This window comes from Mesoplodon bidens, assembly GCF_964165515.1.
Source record: "Mesoplodon bidens genome assembly, chromosome: 3".
NCBI classification, from domain to species: Eukaryota; Metazoa; Chordata; class Mammalia; order Artiodactyla; family Ziphiidae; genus Mesoplodon; species Mesoplodon bidens.
The window spans coordinates 8,345,655-8,362,689 of record NC_138178.1 but is presented as its reverse complement, the minus strand read 5'-3'; the positions used below and the strand labels follow the sequence as shown (position 1 = coordinate 8,362,689).

The 17,035-nt window shown below is 48.0% G+C and overlaps 2 protein-coding genes across 9 annotated transcripts in view; one reads left to right on the top strand and one right to left on the bottom strand.

Annotated features, from left to right (window-relative positions):
- The window catches only part of FRMD4A (FERM domain containing 4A), a 351,864-nt gene that overhangs the window by 14,197 nt on the left and 320,632 nt on the right, over nucleotides 1-17,035 (bottom strand). For 5 of the 8 annotated variants that reach the window (XM_081229335.1, XM_081229329.1, XM_081229333.1 and 2 more), the window contains exons 22-23: nucleotides 14,679-14,775; nucleotides 460-1,784 (exon numbers count right to left, since the gene is read on the bottom strand). In XM_081229335.1, the coding sequence (XP_081085461.1) occupies nucleotides 1,682-1,784; nucleotides 14,679-14,775 (200 nt within the window). In that variant the 3' untranslated portion in view covers nucleotides 460-1,681. Of the gene's footprint in view, nucleotides 1-459; nucleotides 1,785-11,771; nucleotides 12,166-14,678; nucleotides 14,776-17,035 lie in introns of those variants that run through there. The other 3 variants (XM_081229330.1, XM_081229336.1, XM_081229331.1) reach the window with 3 other exon arrangements.
- Nucleotides 368-11,461, top strand: LOC308614726 (uncharacterized protein). Its single transcript, XM_081229340.1, has 6 exons — nucleotides 368-468; nucleotides 4,672-4,779; nucleotides 6,020-6,106; nucleotides 8,100-10,059; nucleotides 10,152-10,494; nucleotides 10,675-11,461. The coding sequence occupies exons 4-6, from the start codon at nucleotides 9,915-9,917 to the stop codon at nucleotides 10,763-10,765; spliced, it is 579 nt and encodes a 192-aa protein (XP_081085466.1). The 5' UTR covers nucleotides 368-468; nucleotides 4,672-4,779; nucleotides 6,020-6,106; nucleotides 8,100-9,914; the 3' UTR covers nucleotides 10,766-11,461.

Sequence of the window (17,035 nt, the reverse complement as noted above, 5' to 3'; positions counted from 1 at the left end):
CGCTAAAGCTAACTTCAACTCTGCTTGCCCACAAATCTACCCCACCCCAGCTCCTGTCTCTGGCTGGCCACTGCCTTTCCAGTAGGAAGTCATTACAAGTGAGAAAAGAAATCCCCCCCGCCCCCGCCCCGCCCCGCCCCGCCCCTTGCGCCAGTAAGCACAGCGTCCCACCTCTGTGGAGACCGTGTTTGTGCCATTTGAAATAACCCAACTACGAGTGTGCACTTGTTAGTATTATAAAAGTATTTTTGAGGCCTTTGAAGATTGATGGCTTTCCAGTTGTGTGTTAAGCATAGCTCAGAACACATGTAAACGTGCAGCTCCCACACACCTTTCTTCTCTCTTCCTTTTTTGGTACCTGCAGACCATCGTGACACATCAAGGCAGCTGATGATGTCGTAGGCATATGGGCCCTCTGGGAGCTGATACATGTTTTCAACCCTGCTCTGCCTGCCAGCTAGTAGACATGTGAGTACAGTCTTCCTACCTAAGGGCATAGTTGGGTTCTTGGAAGAAGTGACACGTTGTTAACCGGGTGCCATCGGATCTGAACTCCTTGTCACACAAGTGCTAATGAACAGAAAATGGGCTACGACAGTTAAACACTTGAATGGATCGCAATGTGCTTTTTCCCATAAAAGATCAAATGAAACACCTTGTGAGAAAAAAACAGGATACACTTTTACTGGTTGTTTTAATGAGAGAGAACCACTTTTGGCAACCATCACCTTACGTTTCCTACAAATCCCCAAAGGAAAGCAGCTTTGTGTCTTGGGCTGAACCCCCCATGCAGGCTAGGGCTCAGCGGACACTCCGCTACTCGCCGTGGGCCTGTTCTCCTTGGGGTCCAGACTCATGGAGATCCAAGTCAGCAATGCCAGCCAGGGGGTCCCCCGACGTGACCATCGCATTGGGGTAGTTTTCAGGCTCTCGATGGAGAGGGAGGTGGAATGTTGAGGGGTGAGGGGCACACGTCACAGATGGTTGACTTTTCACGCGTGGGATGCAGTAGCAGTTGAGGATTTAAAAGAGATTTCATTGCAGAAAGAACGTCTTCCTCTTGGCCCCTCTTAATTTTTTGTGTGTTTTTAGTTTTTAATTTTTTTAAATCTTTGGCAGCATAACTGACTGTGATCCTTGGATGCATCTCTGACGTGTTCAGCTTCTGTTTCCGTTCTCCCTGCTCCCGTAACAGTCTCTCCTCCCAGGAAGTATTTCAGCTGTCCGCTGAATATTCCCACGAGGCATCTTCTTCGCCAAGTGCTTGGTGGGCCTGCAGGTGGGCCCCAGCTTTCACAGTCTTTCTGGATCACCCTGCACTTAAGTCCCCTTTCCTGGTTTCCACCAATGCCACTAGTCCACAGGAATCCAGGCCAGCCAGCTTCCCTGATGGTTCCTGGCCAGGGGGCTGTCACGACAGGGGGGAGCCACCAAGATGCCATTGAGGATTGGTGCCTGGCTCTCTGGGCAAGGGAGCCAGGGGACACACAGTGGGACCGGAACCTTCCAGAATGTCTCCTCAGTCAGGTTTTTGGAGGGTGAGGGGGACGCGGAGACAGGAGAAGAAAAGTGCTGAGGGCCGAAGCTGGTGCAGGGTGACACTGCGTCTGGGTAAGGCAAATGAGAGGCAGTGAGGTGATCTCAGAATGGCGTCGAGGCCGCCAGATTGAGGCCGGCTGGCTCACACGAGGGTCCCGGGCTTGGCTTTTTCTTGCCCGCACCACTGGACATCAGCTAGTTCTGGATAGAGGGGGGAATCCAGGAAACAGCTATCATTGTAGCTCCTGCAGGGAATCCAAGGACGAGAGGAGACAGTTAGGGGGGAACGTCACTTAGCAGTCTGCGTTCAGAAGTACGTGTCCATAGGGGGGGATGATAAGGATCTCACTAGTTTTCCCTGTGCACGAGGAACCAGGCCTGCGACGGTGCTGAGCGTACAGCAGGCTCGCGCAGACTGGAGAACATTCACACAGAGGGGACCTAACCCTTGCGCATCTGTGGAGGGAAACGGAGCTAACACTTAATGCAGTGGTCCTTGGGCTCGGCTGCATGTGGGAGTCACCCGGGAACCCCCAAAACACTCCTGTCCGGGCCCACTGTGGAGATGCAGGTTTAATTGGTCTGGCGTGTGCTTGAGAGTCAGGAGCATTCAGACCCCCCCACACGTGACTCTCCCATGCAGCCGAGGCCCAGACCCCCTCCTGCTGGAGTCCTCAGGGTTCTTTTTTTTCTCAGAACAGTTGCTTGCTTTGTCCTCCATGAGATCCTAGGTGTAACCAGCATCCACCAGATTTTTATTCTGTCCTGGAAGCACATGCAAAATGGCAGGTTTCCCTGTAGGGAAACTGAGGTGATATTTTGAATGGAGTCTTAACTGCTGTTTATTTGAAATAACATGTATTGTTGTGTGATTATCAAAAGAAGTATTGAAAATATATAGAAAAGCGTATAGAAAAGACTTTGTAAAAAAAGACTTGCAGCTGTGCGTCATGATGCAGGTAGGGTACAGTCGTCCCTTGGTATCTGCAGGGAATTGGGTCCAGGAGCCCCCCTGGATACCAAAGTCCCAGGATGCTCAAGTCCCTGATATAAACTGGTGCAGTACAGTTGGCCCTTTGTATCTGTGGGTTCCTCACCAGTGGATCGGAGGGCCAGCTGACTGTAGTTGTTGGAAAAAACCTGAGTATAAGTGGACCTGTGCAGCTCCAGTCTGTGTTGTTCAAGGGTCAGCTGTGGTTTTTACGTATCAAGAAGCAATCACATGGATATGCTAATGCCCATGATCATTACTAGGCAACATTATTAGGGAAAACGGCCCCTCCCCACTGATCCTAAACTAGCTCTTTCAGGGCTAAAGATCATACTTCATCTCATTGAATCTAGGACTGGGCTGGAATTTGCCCAGGAGGCGCCCAGACTCTGGTTAATCAGCAGCCATGCGGCCTGAGGAGATGGGGTCCTACCTTCCTCTCCCTGCCCTGCTGGCTGCGTGCAGCCCCTGACGTGGGCATGGCTGACCTCGGGGCCCTGTGCAGGAACAGCTGCAGAGGGGCCTGGATTACCACCTGTGCTCTTCCTTTGTTTTGAGCTTTTACTCCTAGTAACTTCTGAGTGTTCATTCGTGCTGATTCCTAAAGGGATGAGACCTGTAGGCCTTTAACCACAGCCTTCAGTTTTTGGAATAGCATTCCTGTGAGGGACATGGGTCTGTGCCTCTGAGTTAGTAGGTGTGGGTTTGTTCAAGCTGGGTTTTCAGGTTTGACCTCCCCAGAGCACACACCGTTTTGGGGGTAGAAATACCTATTTGGAAACAGCATCAGGACTTTCCATAAATGTCAGGAGATGATTTCCTCCCCTGCCGCTGAGCTCCCCGTGCCCTGCGCTACCGTTATGGCTGTGGACGGGTGGCAGGAAGAGACTCAAAGGAAAGCAGGTTTCAAGAGCATCTTCAACACAACCTCGTGAACCAGTTTATGACTGAGAATAAGCCATCATCGCCATTTTTCTGTTTGATTCGCTGATTTCTCTAAGAACAAGGGGATGAAGGCATTCTGGATTTCGTGAAGGTTTCTCATCTGGCTTTTCCAAAACCCATCAACGCTGGAAAACCCAAGGCCCCTGTGAGCATACTGTGGCCTTTAAAGAGAGTCCTGTGCCTGGAACCCCTGAAATATATACTGGGGTTAATACGCTTAAAGGTGGCTTCAGAAGCAAAGCAACATCAAGGCCCTAATTCCAGAACTGGCCCTGCCCGTCTATCACTGTCTTCTGGTGGTAAGTAGCTGATTCCATCCCACCCACCCTGCAAACTCCCTCTCCACCCTGATAAAACTGACCTGTGCCATCGTGCCTGAGGGATTGAGAGACTTCATGGCAAAAGGTGGTTGGACCCCACGGTGGACATATGCTGTTCATTGGGGGACAGTCTCTCCCTAACACTGCGTCGTCCTGGTGGTGCTTTCCACCAGGGTGTCTGCCCTACCCTCACTGAGGGTGGCCAAGGGGGCCAGTTAGAGTCCTCTAACCCCAGTCACTGGTCAGAGATGGGCAAATGCCCAAGCAAGTGACCGCCAGGAGCAGGGAGTAGAGGCAGAGACGGAAAGAGAGCACGCCAAGCTCCGTGCTGCCCGCAGCCACGAGGCAGGTGCGATCCTGCAAAACCTGCTAGTTTATAAAAGAACAGTAGAATCCAAATCATGTTTCTGGAAGCTGGACTCAAGGTTAGCTGCTCAGTTGTGGAGAAGACACTTCAGGTTTTTCATTCACCTAAGCTCCAAAGAGCCTTTTCTTTTTTCCTTCTGGCAAGAATTATCTCCCCGAAGTTTGCGTCTCTAAGAGCTGGCCTAGGTAAGAGTTCCTGGAGGAGACCGGGTGGAATATTCACAGCTCAGAAGCACAGGAAAAGAAGGGGAGTTCCTCCACGAAGGACTTCACGTTCCTAAATCCAGTCTTTGACAATGTCTGCGAGCCTTCTGAGCTGAAGAAGGGATGTCTGGGGATTGATAAAGAGAGGATAGGTGGGCTTTGAGTTGCTTCTAGAGCTGCATCTCTGTTCTTGTAAGGACTAGGTTTGTAAGACAAGGACAGTTTCTAATTCCAGAAGGAACTGGGTTGCAACTTGAATGAATGAAGCCAACAAGATCTTTAAACTTGAACTTGTTTTTTTAACAGTGGTGGCAGCCATGGGATCCGAAGGAGACTTCTGATTTCAAGCTCCCTCCTTTTGGTTGATGTGTCCGACTTTATTCAGGACTTAGTTAAGGACAGATTGTCCCTCTGGTGAGTACCCTTTGGTTTCTGAATTATAATGCACTTGGTTCACATTCAGACGTGTAGTTTTCCTGAGAGCAAAACTAAAACAAACATTGGAGGGCGTGGATCAGACACCTAACGAGAGACAGCTGTCTCCAAAGCACAAGCCTCCCGGGTAAGGATAAGGTGGTCACAGCCAAGCAAGGTTCACAATAGGTCACTGGCCACCTGCAGGAAAATTCCATGTAATGAGACCCCTGGTCATGGGCAAAGGCCGTCCACCAGGACAAAGAAGTATCCTGTGAAAGGCAAACTGTCAAACACACCCCAAGTCCCAGCCCTAAGCTCACGCCTTAGGCTATTGAGGATTTTTCTTTGTTCTAGGAAAAACTCCGAAAATGGGATCCCAGTCATCTAAATGCTTTAAGGGTGCCCCCCCACCTTGGACTTAGGAACCACCCACAGCAGTTTTGTGTTAAAAATTTTTTTTGGTCTGTCTGCGTGCACATGGACCAATCTTACTGAAGATAAACTAAAATGGCAGTGGTCACCATGAGGAATGTTCCAATTAGCCAAGATCGTTCACTTCAGAAGTGCACCTGAAAGCAAGGGCTCCCAAGTCAAACAAGTGCAATGGGATACCTATTTTAATTGGCGTGAGGAAGCCTCCAAAAGGCTTCAAAATTCCCAAATAGCTTCACTGAAAGATTCATTGCAAAAGGGTAATAAAACAAAGATACTAGAGAGAGACCCAAAATAAAAGACGGTAAGACTGATGTTAACTCCCACTCTCCCCCTCTCCACCTTGCCTTATTATACTCGTCCTCCGTCTGCACTGTCTCCCCACTTTGAAGAGACTGCATGACTGTAAACAAAAGCCATCAAGTTGGTGGCCTTACGGACACACCCATTTCTACCCTCAAAGAAGGACCCCCATTTGGGCTCTCCCAGGGTTGATGGTACTCCATGGATTCTCCTGTAACTGCTACCAGTTATTCCCTTCAACAGCCAAGGGGAAACTAAAATTTATGGAAAACCTTGCCAAATTCTGGTAGATTAGTGGAGCTATACTCTCTAAACCCCAGTTGTTCCAGAGCCTGGAGATGGGATCCTGGTAAACCTGGCAGAAGCTGGAACGGGTGAGAATTCTGACCACAGTCAGCTCTCCTGAATCTCTGTTTGCAGTGCCCAGTTGAGAGAGAAAGGTAAATGTTCATGTCCCTTCCTTTCCAAATCCAGACCCATTGGTTGATCTTTTCTCTCCCAGGGACAGCTGTCGCCTTCTTGTTTGTCTCGTTTTGTGTCCTGAGAACTTGGCTTGGCGACCGTCAGGTTGGGCAGATGTAACAGAAAGGTAAGTTGCACCTTACATTTGTGGCTGAGGTCCTATCGATTAGTGCCAGCCCTCAGGGGAACTAAGCCTTTCCTTCTTTTGATTATCTTTGGGAGTGGCTCTGGAGCTTGGGAGAGTGGTGTCCTTTGCACCCTCATTGGGAATGCCTCTTGCATCCATGGGGTCTTTCAGTATGGCCAGGAGTATTTTACTGTTTGTCCCCCTGACAAGATATTTAAAAGGATTGTTTAAGTAGCTTTGTGGTCAGAAGTTGGCCAAACTGGAAGCTGATATACAGAGCCCGTTAGGAACTTTTTAAAGGCTTTGTCCCCTAAGTCAAAATGAAGCTATGTACCCAGAGGGAAAGAAAAACATTCCAAAGACAAAGCTCTAAATCTAGAGCATAGGAATCTCTTGAATTCCATCTTAGTTGAAGATTTTCTCCCTGATCTAAAGCAGCAAATAGAAGATAATGTAGTTGGATGGGCTATGATGTCATTCACGTTGCAACCCAATTCCCTGACTGTCCTTGTCTTACAGACCTAGTCTTTACAAGCACAGAGATGCAGCTCTAGAGGCAGTTCAGAGCCCACCTATCCTTTCTGTCAATCCCCAGACATCCCTTCTTCATCTCAAAAGGCTTGCAGACATTGTAAAATACCTGGATTTAAGAAAGAAAAGTCCTTCCTGGACGAAGTTCCATTTTTTTCCTGTGCCTTTGAGTTGTGAATGTTCTACCTGGTCTCCTCCAAGAATTCTTACCTAGGCCAGCTCTTAGAAACACAAACTTCAGGCAGGTAATTCTCACCAGAAGGAAAAAAAGATGGGGAAGGCTATTTGGAGCTTAGGTGAATGAAAAATCTTAAGTGTCTTCTCCACAAATAGTAATGAAAAGCGTTAGCCATCTGAGCAGGTAACCCTACCTTACTCCAACTTATTTGGAGCTTAGGTGAATGAAAAATCTTAAGTGTCTTCTCCACAAATAGTAATGAAAAGCGTTAGCCATCTGAGCAGGTAACCCTACCTTACTCCAACTTCCAGAAACAGGATTTGGATAAAAGTGTTCTTCTATAAACTAGTAAGTTTTGCATTATTGTACCTGTCTCATGGCTAAAATTTTAAAACAAAAGCTTTACAATCTCTGCATCTGTCTGGATGTTTATCTATGTACACTGTATATTTGTAATGTTTTTCTACCTCTGAGTGGTATTACCAAAATTAATTTGTAAAAGAGCATATTTAATTGGCTTAAAGAAAAATAAGCGATTATCAAATTAAGTATTCTAAAACTCTGAAATACAGAAACTTAACCCAAATGTTTTTCAAGTTTGCAGGATCTAGGAAAAATCTTTAGTAAATAAAAGCTAACTTAAGTTTGTTGGTTTAATTAAAGTAGGTATGTTAAATATAATGCATATGTACAACTTTTATTCTACCTGGGTTTATTAGTCAAATAAGTTCACGTTAATCTCTGTTACAAATTTGTCACCAAGGAAGAGAACTTAAGATGTTGGCTAACTGTTTAATGCCTCGAGAAATTTTCATGACTAATCGGAATTGTTAAGAACAAATTTCTCACTGGGTAGAAGCTTTCTCCTGTTGATAAGCAACTGCCTCTTTTGTAGCAAAGAAATTACTTCAAAACGTCATCCCTATATGGGGCACCCCCATCATTTCTGCATAGTGACTGAGGAGCTCATTTTACTGGCCAGGTAATCCGAGAGCTCTGGAGGGTCCTTCTTATGCTATACAGGCTGCATTCAGGACCAGGAGAAAAGACTAATGACATCATTAAAACCCAATTAGGAAAATTTCCTGAGACTTTGAGCAAGGTGCTGTCACTGGTCCTTTTGCATCTAAGGTCCTTGCCTTTTGAAAAACCTAAGCTCACTCCCAATGAAACAGTATCTGGCAGACCCATGCATCTGCTTCAGTCTCCATACTGTGACCCTCAAATTGCCCGACAGGACCTATTAAAAAATTGCTAGTCATCTATTCTCTATTCCTCCTACAGGTTAAAAAGCTTATGCTGAATAAGATTACAGCCTGACACTGACACCCCTCATGACCTACTTCCTGGAGAATACATCCGCTGGAAAAGACCCCAACTAAAGGACTCCTGCTTCCCTCCTTGGAAAGGATCTTTTCTGGTACTGCTCGCCAGTTCCTGCACAGCTAAACTTGAAGGCATCCGGCCCACCTGAAAGGAGTAACAGGACCAGAATGAACCAGCAAAGCCACTGGTGATCTCACACTTAAGATCTTCCGGCACCAGAAGCAGACGACATCGGACATAGACAGCTATCCCAAGACAACGGGGCCAGGCCTGTATAACTTAACTTGATCTCCGCCACTGTTCTCTTTACTGTGGAAATCACGATGGGGGAAGTTAACCAGACTCCTCCACTGATCTGTTTTCTCTCCGGGTTGCCCGTGTCTCCCAGGCAACTGCCAAGGGGGGTAACCTTTCAGACTCTGTATTTGTCATTTAAAACCCGACCTGTCTGTGAGGCTGGAGCCTCCCTGGTCCCTCCTGTAACCCGGTTCTTCTAGCATCCTTGGTGCCACCTTAAGCAACAGCCGAAGTCCCTTCGATGTCAGCTACAGCGTTAAACTTCTGCAGCCCGGTTTCCCAGTGCCTTATTTTTACCTTTCTCCGATCATAACTCTCCTTGCCCGATCTGACACAAATATCTTGTAAACCGTAGTACATGTGTGCTCCCGTGTTCTTATGGTTATCTAAATCAGATTTCAAAGGATTTGTCTCTTACCTTACGAGAGATGTTAAACTACTTAGGTTTATTGTTCAGTTACATGGGAAGCATTGCCAACGAAGTGATGATAAATCTTCTTGGGTATTTGTATTTTAATAACACTTAATTATTAATATAATTAAGTGTTCTAGAAATTGTGTGAAATTCCTAGAAATCTGATATGTCTTGGTATAATGTTATCAGTCATAATTCTGGTTATCTTAAAATATTGTCTGTCAATCACAGAAATAACCAAATTTCCTTGTCAATTCCATTATAATGAACTCTCATCAGATCTTTAGCAAGGGGCATTTTTAAGTTCTTTTGTCATTTACAGACAGTTATTGTTTTACTCTGATGCTTTTGCAAAACTGAGATTCATGGCAAGGAACCTACCAAGAACTCTTGACCACCACATGGCTGCCAAATCACAAGGGGCCAAACCTTGGGTGCATATTTCACAACTGATGAAGGCTCCACCTGACTTCTGGTCCCTTGCGAAAAAGCTGGAGATCTCAAATCAATCAAACCGACTAGCAAGAGAAGTAGCCACCATCGAGATAGACTGCTTCCTCCCAAGATGTCAGATCAAGAACATGTCTGTCTTTCCATTCTTCCTTCCCTCTCTGACCATCCTTTTCCTAATTCTCACACTGTGAAGGTTTTTATGATTCTTGCTGTCCATCTTTTTTGCTTTGCTCTGGCTTGGAAAGATACTGCCATTGTTCACATATCTAAGGCCGTTGCAAAGGGGGGTAAATCTAACCTCAGAGACTTTGAATTATAACGATGCCGGTGATGACACTGTTCCGTCCATCACAAACTGCTCCCTGATTTCCAGTGCCTCCGTTTCTCTGGACCAAACAGCCAGCCCACCTTTCTGTTGTGTCCCACTCCCTAACCCTGGGGATCTACTTCCTTGTCTCTGGTTAACACCCCGGGGAACCCTGCATCCAGGCTCTGTACAGAGAAAGGGACACAGGCAAGGGAAAGAGAATAAAACCACCTGTGCTGTCTACAGACCCTTCAGGTGTACTGGCCTCCATGGCTGTCACCTTTTGGGGCCCGAGCCACAGATGGAAACAGGAATTACCGGGAAGCATTCAGTGGTTCAAAATCTGCTTCCTTTGGTGCAGCCCTACTCCGCCGGCCAGGAGCTGATGCAAATGAGGCCACGACCAGGAATCTCTCCTTACCTCTTGAAGATTCCAGAATCTGCTGGTAAAGCAACAGCTGCCCAATGAAACTCCCTAGACTCTCTGGCCAGAGTTGCTCTTGATAATAAGAGAAGCCTCTGGTTGATTATCCTTTAGCTGACCAAGGAGATGTCTGTGCTGTGACCAACACCACTTGCTGCACCTGGATCAGCACTTCTGGGGAAGGTGAGACTCAGCCACGTAAGATTACTGAACAAACCAGCCAACGGGATCTTTCTTTGGGAATTATTCTGCTTATAATAGTCACAGCAGTCGCCGTAGTGCGCTGTATTCTCGCAAAAGCTTTAAATGCAACTTTGCAGCCACTAGCTACCAAGCAAATGATCTCCCTCAGAACAGAACATCAGAAAAGGAACAAAGAGAATGGCCGACTGAAAGACCATGAACCCAATGCCGTGACCTGTGAAGACCACACAGAGATTCAGCAAAAGAAAAAACGGTAAGAACTCCAAAGCCATAGCTGGGAGTAGCGCTAATGCCTTAAATTTTGCTCACTTCTCTTAATTAGGCTCAGAGTCTGATGAAAAGGGGGTAATTGTTAAAAACAAGACAGCAGACCCACAATGAAGTCGCTTAGGCTATAGGTTCCGTATCACCAAACCGAGACTTAACTTTATAGTTTCAGCTCCCCCAGAAAGGAATCTTTAACCAGTCAAATCGGGACTTGCCGGATCAGCACGTCTGCCCGACAGACCCCTGCCGTCCCCTAACGGAGAGCGACTGGGCTACAACCAACCCGCTTTTTCACCTGGTGTAACTTCCTCCTTCCCGCTCCTTTCTGCCTGCATGTCTTTTGTTTTGTACAGCTCCTTTCTATCTGCCGGACTGGATGCTGCCTGATTCATGAATCACTGAAATAAAGCCAGTAAGCTCTTTCAAATATACTCAATTGAATTTTTTTAACACCGTCTTCCTCTCAAAGGCTCAGGCCCTGTTTTCTGAATCCCCCATCTGCCAGCTGAGGGCACTTGCAGTAAAAATTGTTTCACGTCTCACCCCTTTGGTTCAGGATCTTGTCCTACCCTACTTTTCAGGCTGAAGTCTCGCTCTTTCTCTACAGCAAAATGACACTCTGCTGTTCCCCAGACACCCCTGCTTGTTTCTGCATCTGTGCTGCTTTTGCCCTTGAACTGGTCTCCACCCTTCGAGCCCCCTCCTCGCACCCCGGGCCTTGGAAGGGATCCTTCTCCCCTTGGAGACCTTTTAGCATTTTGTTTAAAGTCTCAGGGCATTTAATACCTAAGTGCTGCAAGAATCATTTTTTGATGGAATAAACTTACCACTTTTTTTTTTTAGCCACTTCTGAATGGTATCCTTTTTAGTTAACCCTTGAAATGCTCTTAATTTCAATACCTTGTCGCCCCCTGAGGACAGGAACCAGACCAGGTGTTCATGTTTTTATGCCCACTGTAGCAGGGCTTTGCAAATTCCAGCGTGCATTTGATTCACCCAGGGATCCTGTTAAATGCAGATTCGAATTCAGTATGTCCAAGAGTCTACCTCCTAACAAGCTCCTGGGTGAGGATGCTTGTCGGTGGATCTCATTTTGGAAAGTAGAGCCCTATGGCGCTTGGTAGAGTGCACAGCCGTCACTCAAGAACACTGGGATGAAAGCGTGGGTGACCAGGTGGTTCTGGATGAGCTCCGTCTGCCCTTGGCGCCTTGAGATATAAACTGCACGATGCTGTTCTTTTCAACAAACATTGAGTACTAAAACCAGTAAAAGCTTCTACGAGTACCTGCGTGTACGAAGAGCCTGGGAAAGTCTAAAACATACTTCGTGGTCTTTTCTGGGAAGTAGCAGTGGGGATATCTAACAAACACACACCTGATGTAAAAACATACATATAAACATCGACTTCCACATGTATCTAGAAATAAGACATGAAAATAACGGCTTCTACACCACTCAGATGTTTCCTTCTGGAAATTATGATACATACGGGCAAAGGCAACACAGATGCAGCACACCTGAGATCACAGACTCATGAACAGTGAAGGGGGAAGGCTGTAAGAATGAAACATGCCCTTACGATACCTCTATTCATCAGTACTTTGGTGAGTTGGAGACTCAGACCCATCCATAATGGGCGAGTTTTCTGTTGCTTCTCTGAACAAAGGAAAGCAGAAGGAAGAGAAGAGAGGTCAGGTTAAAGAGAGGAGCCGCCACAGACACGATTAGGAGCTTATTAATGCATTGGAAAGCCCCGCTGACTACACACCCAAGCGCTAGTGACACATAACACAGGCCTTGCGCAACTTTCAGCCCCCTCGCGGGCGTCAAAGACCTCTTTAGTTTTGTTAGGAAGGCAGCCAGGCTTTGGCACTTTGGACCCATTTCTTCTTCTTTTTTTTTTTTTTTTTTTGCGGTATGTGGGCCTCTCACTGTTGTGGCCTCTCCCGTTGCGGAACATAGGCTCCAGACACGCAGGCTCAGCGGCCATGACTCACGGGCCAAGCCGCTCCGCGGCATGTGGGATCCTCCCAGACTGGGGCACGAACCCGTGTCCCCTGCATCGGCAGGCGGACGTTCAACCACTGCGCCATCAGGGAAGCCCCCATTTCTTATTTTCTTATCACATCACAGAGAACAGTTATTGTTCGTTAATGATAATTCAACTCAATCTGATAAAAGAGTTTAAGGACCAGAATTCATTTTTGTTTCAAATTGGTGTTGAATCCTCACTAGCTGTGTGTGATCAAAAATGGGGATCCCCTGGATCCACTCCAGGGGAAAGGCAAGTGAGGGGTGCTCGTAAGTTCCAAAGCCTGCTGTCAGTCAAGTAACAGTCATGTATTTAGATCAGGTGAGACTGGGTGTGATCCAGAAAATTTGGAGGAGCCAGGAAGACAGCCTGAAATCTGAAGGTCCTTATTCAGGGTGAGATGGGTTAGCCAGTGGAGGTACCATATACACAGAACATCTGGCATTCTTTCTATGAATCAATCTATCTTCTTGAAACTCTTGGGCCCTAAGCCCTGCAGCAGCTGCCTGACCACACGAGCTAGACCTGGGGTGTGGATGGTACGTAAGGTAGTGTTATAAGGGTGTATAATAAGGACGGGGGTAGCTGCTGCCCAACAGACCAGGCAGTGGGAGTGGACACAGAACACTGGCAGTTGGGACCGCAGGGTCTGTTAATTCAAGAGAGTAAGGGGCAGCATGGGGTGGGTTGGTGATGGATTGTCAAACCTAAGTGCATCAGAATCCCCTGCAAGGGCTTGCTAACACACAGGCGGCCGGGCGCCACCCCGAGTTTCTGATTCAGTGGGTCACGGACGGGCCCGACAGGTGCATTTCTAACAGGACCCCAGGTGGTGCTTACGCTGCTGGTCTAGGGTACCACATTTTAAGAACCACCGGCTTGGTGGAAAAAGACGAGGCCTTGGTGTGGGCCCACAGAGTGCAGGGCTGAAATTCCAGCACCATCCAGCTGTGCGACACTGGGAAGACACTGATTTTCTCTGAGCCTCATCTATAAAACTAAAAAAATCTGGGTACTTCCCTTGCAGCACTGCAGTGAGGATTATATGAGCTCAGATATGTTAGAAGAAGCTTCCAGCCGTTGAGTACACAACAATCACTCAATAAATGTGAGCTCCCTATCTGTCAAATACTAAGGCTGAATAAAGCCTGGTTTAAAATCGCTAGAGGTAAATCTGCAGCAACAAAAAATGTCTGCCAAGAACAGAGCCTGAAAGGTGGAGCCAGTTCAGGTCCTGTAGTTTCCTTCTGGTGTAACTCCAGCTGTCAAATTTTCCCAGACATCCCCATGGATAGATGCCCCAGCAAACGAGAAACTGAATAAAGCTGGATAAAGGGACCTCTTACTCCTTTAGCCAATGTATGATAGAATGGAGCATCCACTGAGAGTCCATGTCTTAGGAGCAACGCAAGAGGCAGGGACGGTGAGGGGAGCAGGAAGCAGGTCACGTGTATCTGCCGGACTCTGCTGTACATGAAAACATCCTAAGTGTCCGTGAGGTTTACTGTTCTATGTGGTGTTCTCTGCCTACATTTAAAGCTGAAAAAGGAGCTGAGTTTTGGTTTCATCATTTACTGTGGGCCACCTCCTCAGGGTCTCAAGGTACCCGACCCCCTTTGTTGGTTGGTTCTGAACAAGGGCTTGGCCGGGACTGAGAGAATCTGAGCCTTCTGCTTTTTTTCCCTTAAGAAGCATCCTGACACCAAGACAGTGGACACACTGCCAAGCATGCAAAGCAGCAGGCTGGGGCTCAGGCCGGGGGTGGGTGTGGCTGGCCTGGGGTGATTGCACCCCAAGTCCAGTGCTGTCTGGAAGTCTGGCCAAAGAAGCACACTCGGCTCCCTCCACATTTTCGGGACCATCACCAACTCTGAAGGAGAGTGGAGAGAATTCACCCGAATAAAGGGACGGGCGCCGGACAGGAGGGGTGGAAGGTAACAGCAGCGCCTGGGGCTTCTCCGGAGAGGAAGAAGTTTCCAGCGCTGTACGTCATTCCCGGTTCCCCAGTACCTCACTCTCCTGCCGATAAACCCTCTGTCACTAGGATCTCATACCTGCTATGCTCTAACCGACGAAGAACACGGAGGATCGCTGCAAACCAGGAAGGGAGGGTCGGAGGTCTGAAAGGGGAACTCACCCGGTCCGCCAGGTTAGGATGTGGTGAGGGCTGCCGGGGGGCGTCGCTCCAACTTCACTGGACGGCGTTGAGCTTCTCTGGCTTTGAGGTAAGGCAGCTGCGTGTACGTGGTGCAGAAGAGACACGGGTCAGACACGGGGCAGTGAAGGAGCTTCCTTCCAGAGATGCTGCCTGTGGCCCCGTGGCAGGGTCCCCGTGGGAAAACGTCCACCCCTCTCCTCTCCCCACGTTTGGCCAATGACGTTTTCTCACCCCAGCCGTGCAGCTCCATTCTGAGTTAAGCTCGCTTGGGGTCCTAGGTCCCCACTTTGCCACTGGGAAGTGGCCACAGGGATGGCGACAGTCCCCACTGTCCTCGGAGGGGGACCTGGGCTGGTCTAGCGCAGAGAGGACCTGTTTCTCTGCACAGGGCGTTTCCAGATATGGCCTCAATGTTAAAACTGTTCTTTATTACGAACAGAGAACCTCTAGAAAGGTTCTCTGAGCTTGTGGTCTGCCGTTTTAGGCTTATAATTTACCATGTCAGGACCCTTCAAATGGGGCAGGGCTTTTCAAAGCTCATCCAAATCTGACTACGTGGAGCTTATTGATGTGGGCAGGATTTTTTTAGTTGGGAAAAAGTAAGAAGTAAATCCTACTTAAATGCATCCCTCTGCTTCCTTGGGAATGCAATCTTTTTCATTAGGATGCTTAGTCTAAAATATGTTCCAAAAGATTTACCGAATCTCTTTAGGTAAAGCAAACCTACTAGACAAGTGCTACAGTTTCAACAGAACATAATTACTCCTGACCTGTCCAGCCTCAGCTTCTCCTAATAGGGTTACAGGGGACCATGGTCTTTAAATGATATACATAATATATTCATTCATTATTCTCAAAATTCTCCTAGGAAGTTGATGGCATAATTCACTGGGCTGATTTTACAGATGACAGAGGCATCTGGAGAAGGTTCTCGGACCTTGAAGTCCACGGTTCTCTCACGCTTGCGTGAACCATATTTATTCCTGTCTCTGCAACTTGTCTTTCGGCAATGCCATAATAAACGAGTCACTGGGAACCTGGGGAGAGGACGCAGAAGCCCTGTGAGCTGGCGCACCCGGGCAGCCGGCCGGTCCTTCCTTTTCGCCCTGTTCTCCCCAGGCCCCAAGAATCTCCTTCAGTTCCCCGAAGAGGAACACCCCCCCACTTTCTGTCTGTAAGATCACTCTCCCGTCCCTGGATTTTTCCTCGCCCTTAAACCTTCTTTCCAGTCAAGTCAAATCCTGACTTGGACGTCCTTTCATTTGCTGCTCTCATTTTATTCTGATACTTTAAAAATCATTTCTCATTATGTCTCAAGATCCTCTCCCACTTACTTTCCTGCAGTCAGTGTGATGCAGTCTCTCTCTTTTTAATTGGCTTTTATCAGGCGATTCATGATCGGGCAGCATCCCATCTACCAACTAGAAAGGCGCTCCGATCAAGTCTCATCACCGCACCATCTCCCCTCTTTGTGGGCGCTAAGATATATAAGTGAGTTAGCGTCTGCTGGAGCTGGAGACCCCGCAGGGATGTGGAGACTGCTGGACAAACACTGGTGCTTTTTTTTTTTTTTTTTTTTTAATCATCGTTATTCTTTCTTGGAGACGGAGTGGGAAGGGGGTTAACTTAAGGGAGAGGACGGTTTCTTCCATTTTTCACTTGATTCGGTACCGCTCGATGCCCCGAGTACAAGGATATGCGGTAACCCTTCCTCTGATGATGAAAACTTTAAGATGTAACAACGGGGCATCAGAAGCACTTTACAAAAATTACTCTGGTCACAACATAACATCACTGAAACGAGATCTCGAGGAGCAGTCTCGAGTTTTCCAGGAAGTCACCAGGGGAAGTCACAGGCAGAGCTCGCCACTTCATTCTGTAGCCGGCCTGCGCCACCTGGGGGAGACGCTGGCCAAATCTCAGGGCTTCCGGTGTTCCTCTCCCCTGCAAGGGTACCGCTCAGGTCTCGAACCCACCGCTGTCTCTCACCTACTACTGTCGCCCCCTTCACCAGGGTAAAAGCGCACCTTTGACCGGATAAACCCTGAAACACACGGACTTCACCACTGCTTAGATCTCCGTCCTTACAAGGACAAGGGGCTGCAGGGACGGGCTGCACCCCTACTCAGGAAGCTGACATGGGAGACGGCGGCGCGCGCAGTCCGCTGGGCTGGGGCGGGGCTTAGGATGCGCTGCCCCGCCCCTTCCCAGGTCTTCCTCACGCGGCAAAACCCAGGCTAGAGTGGGAGGGGTGAGGAAGGAGGGGAAGGAAGGAGGGGAAGGAAGGTCTCACACACCTGACAGCTAGGTTTCTAGAATGAACCATCTCTCCTGCC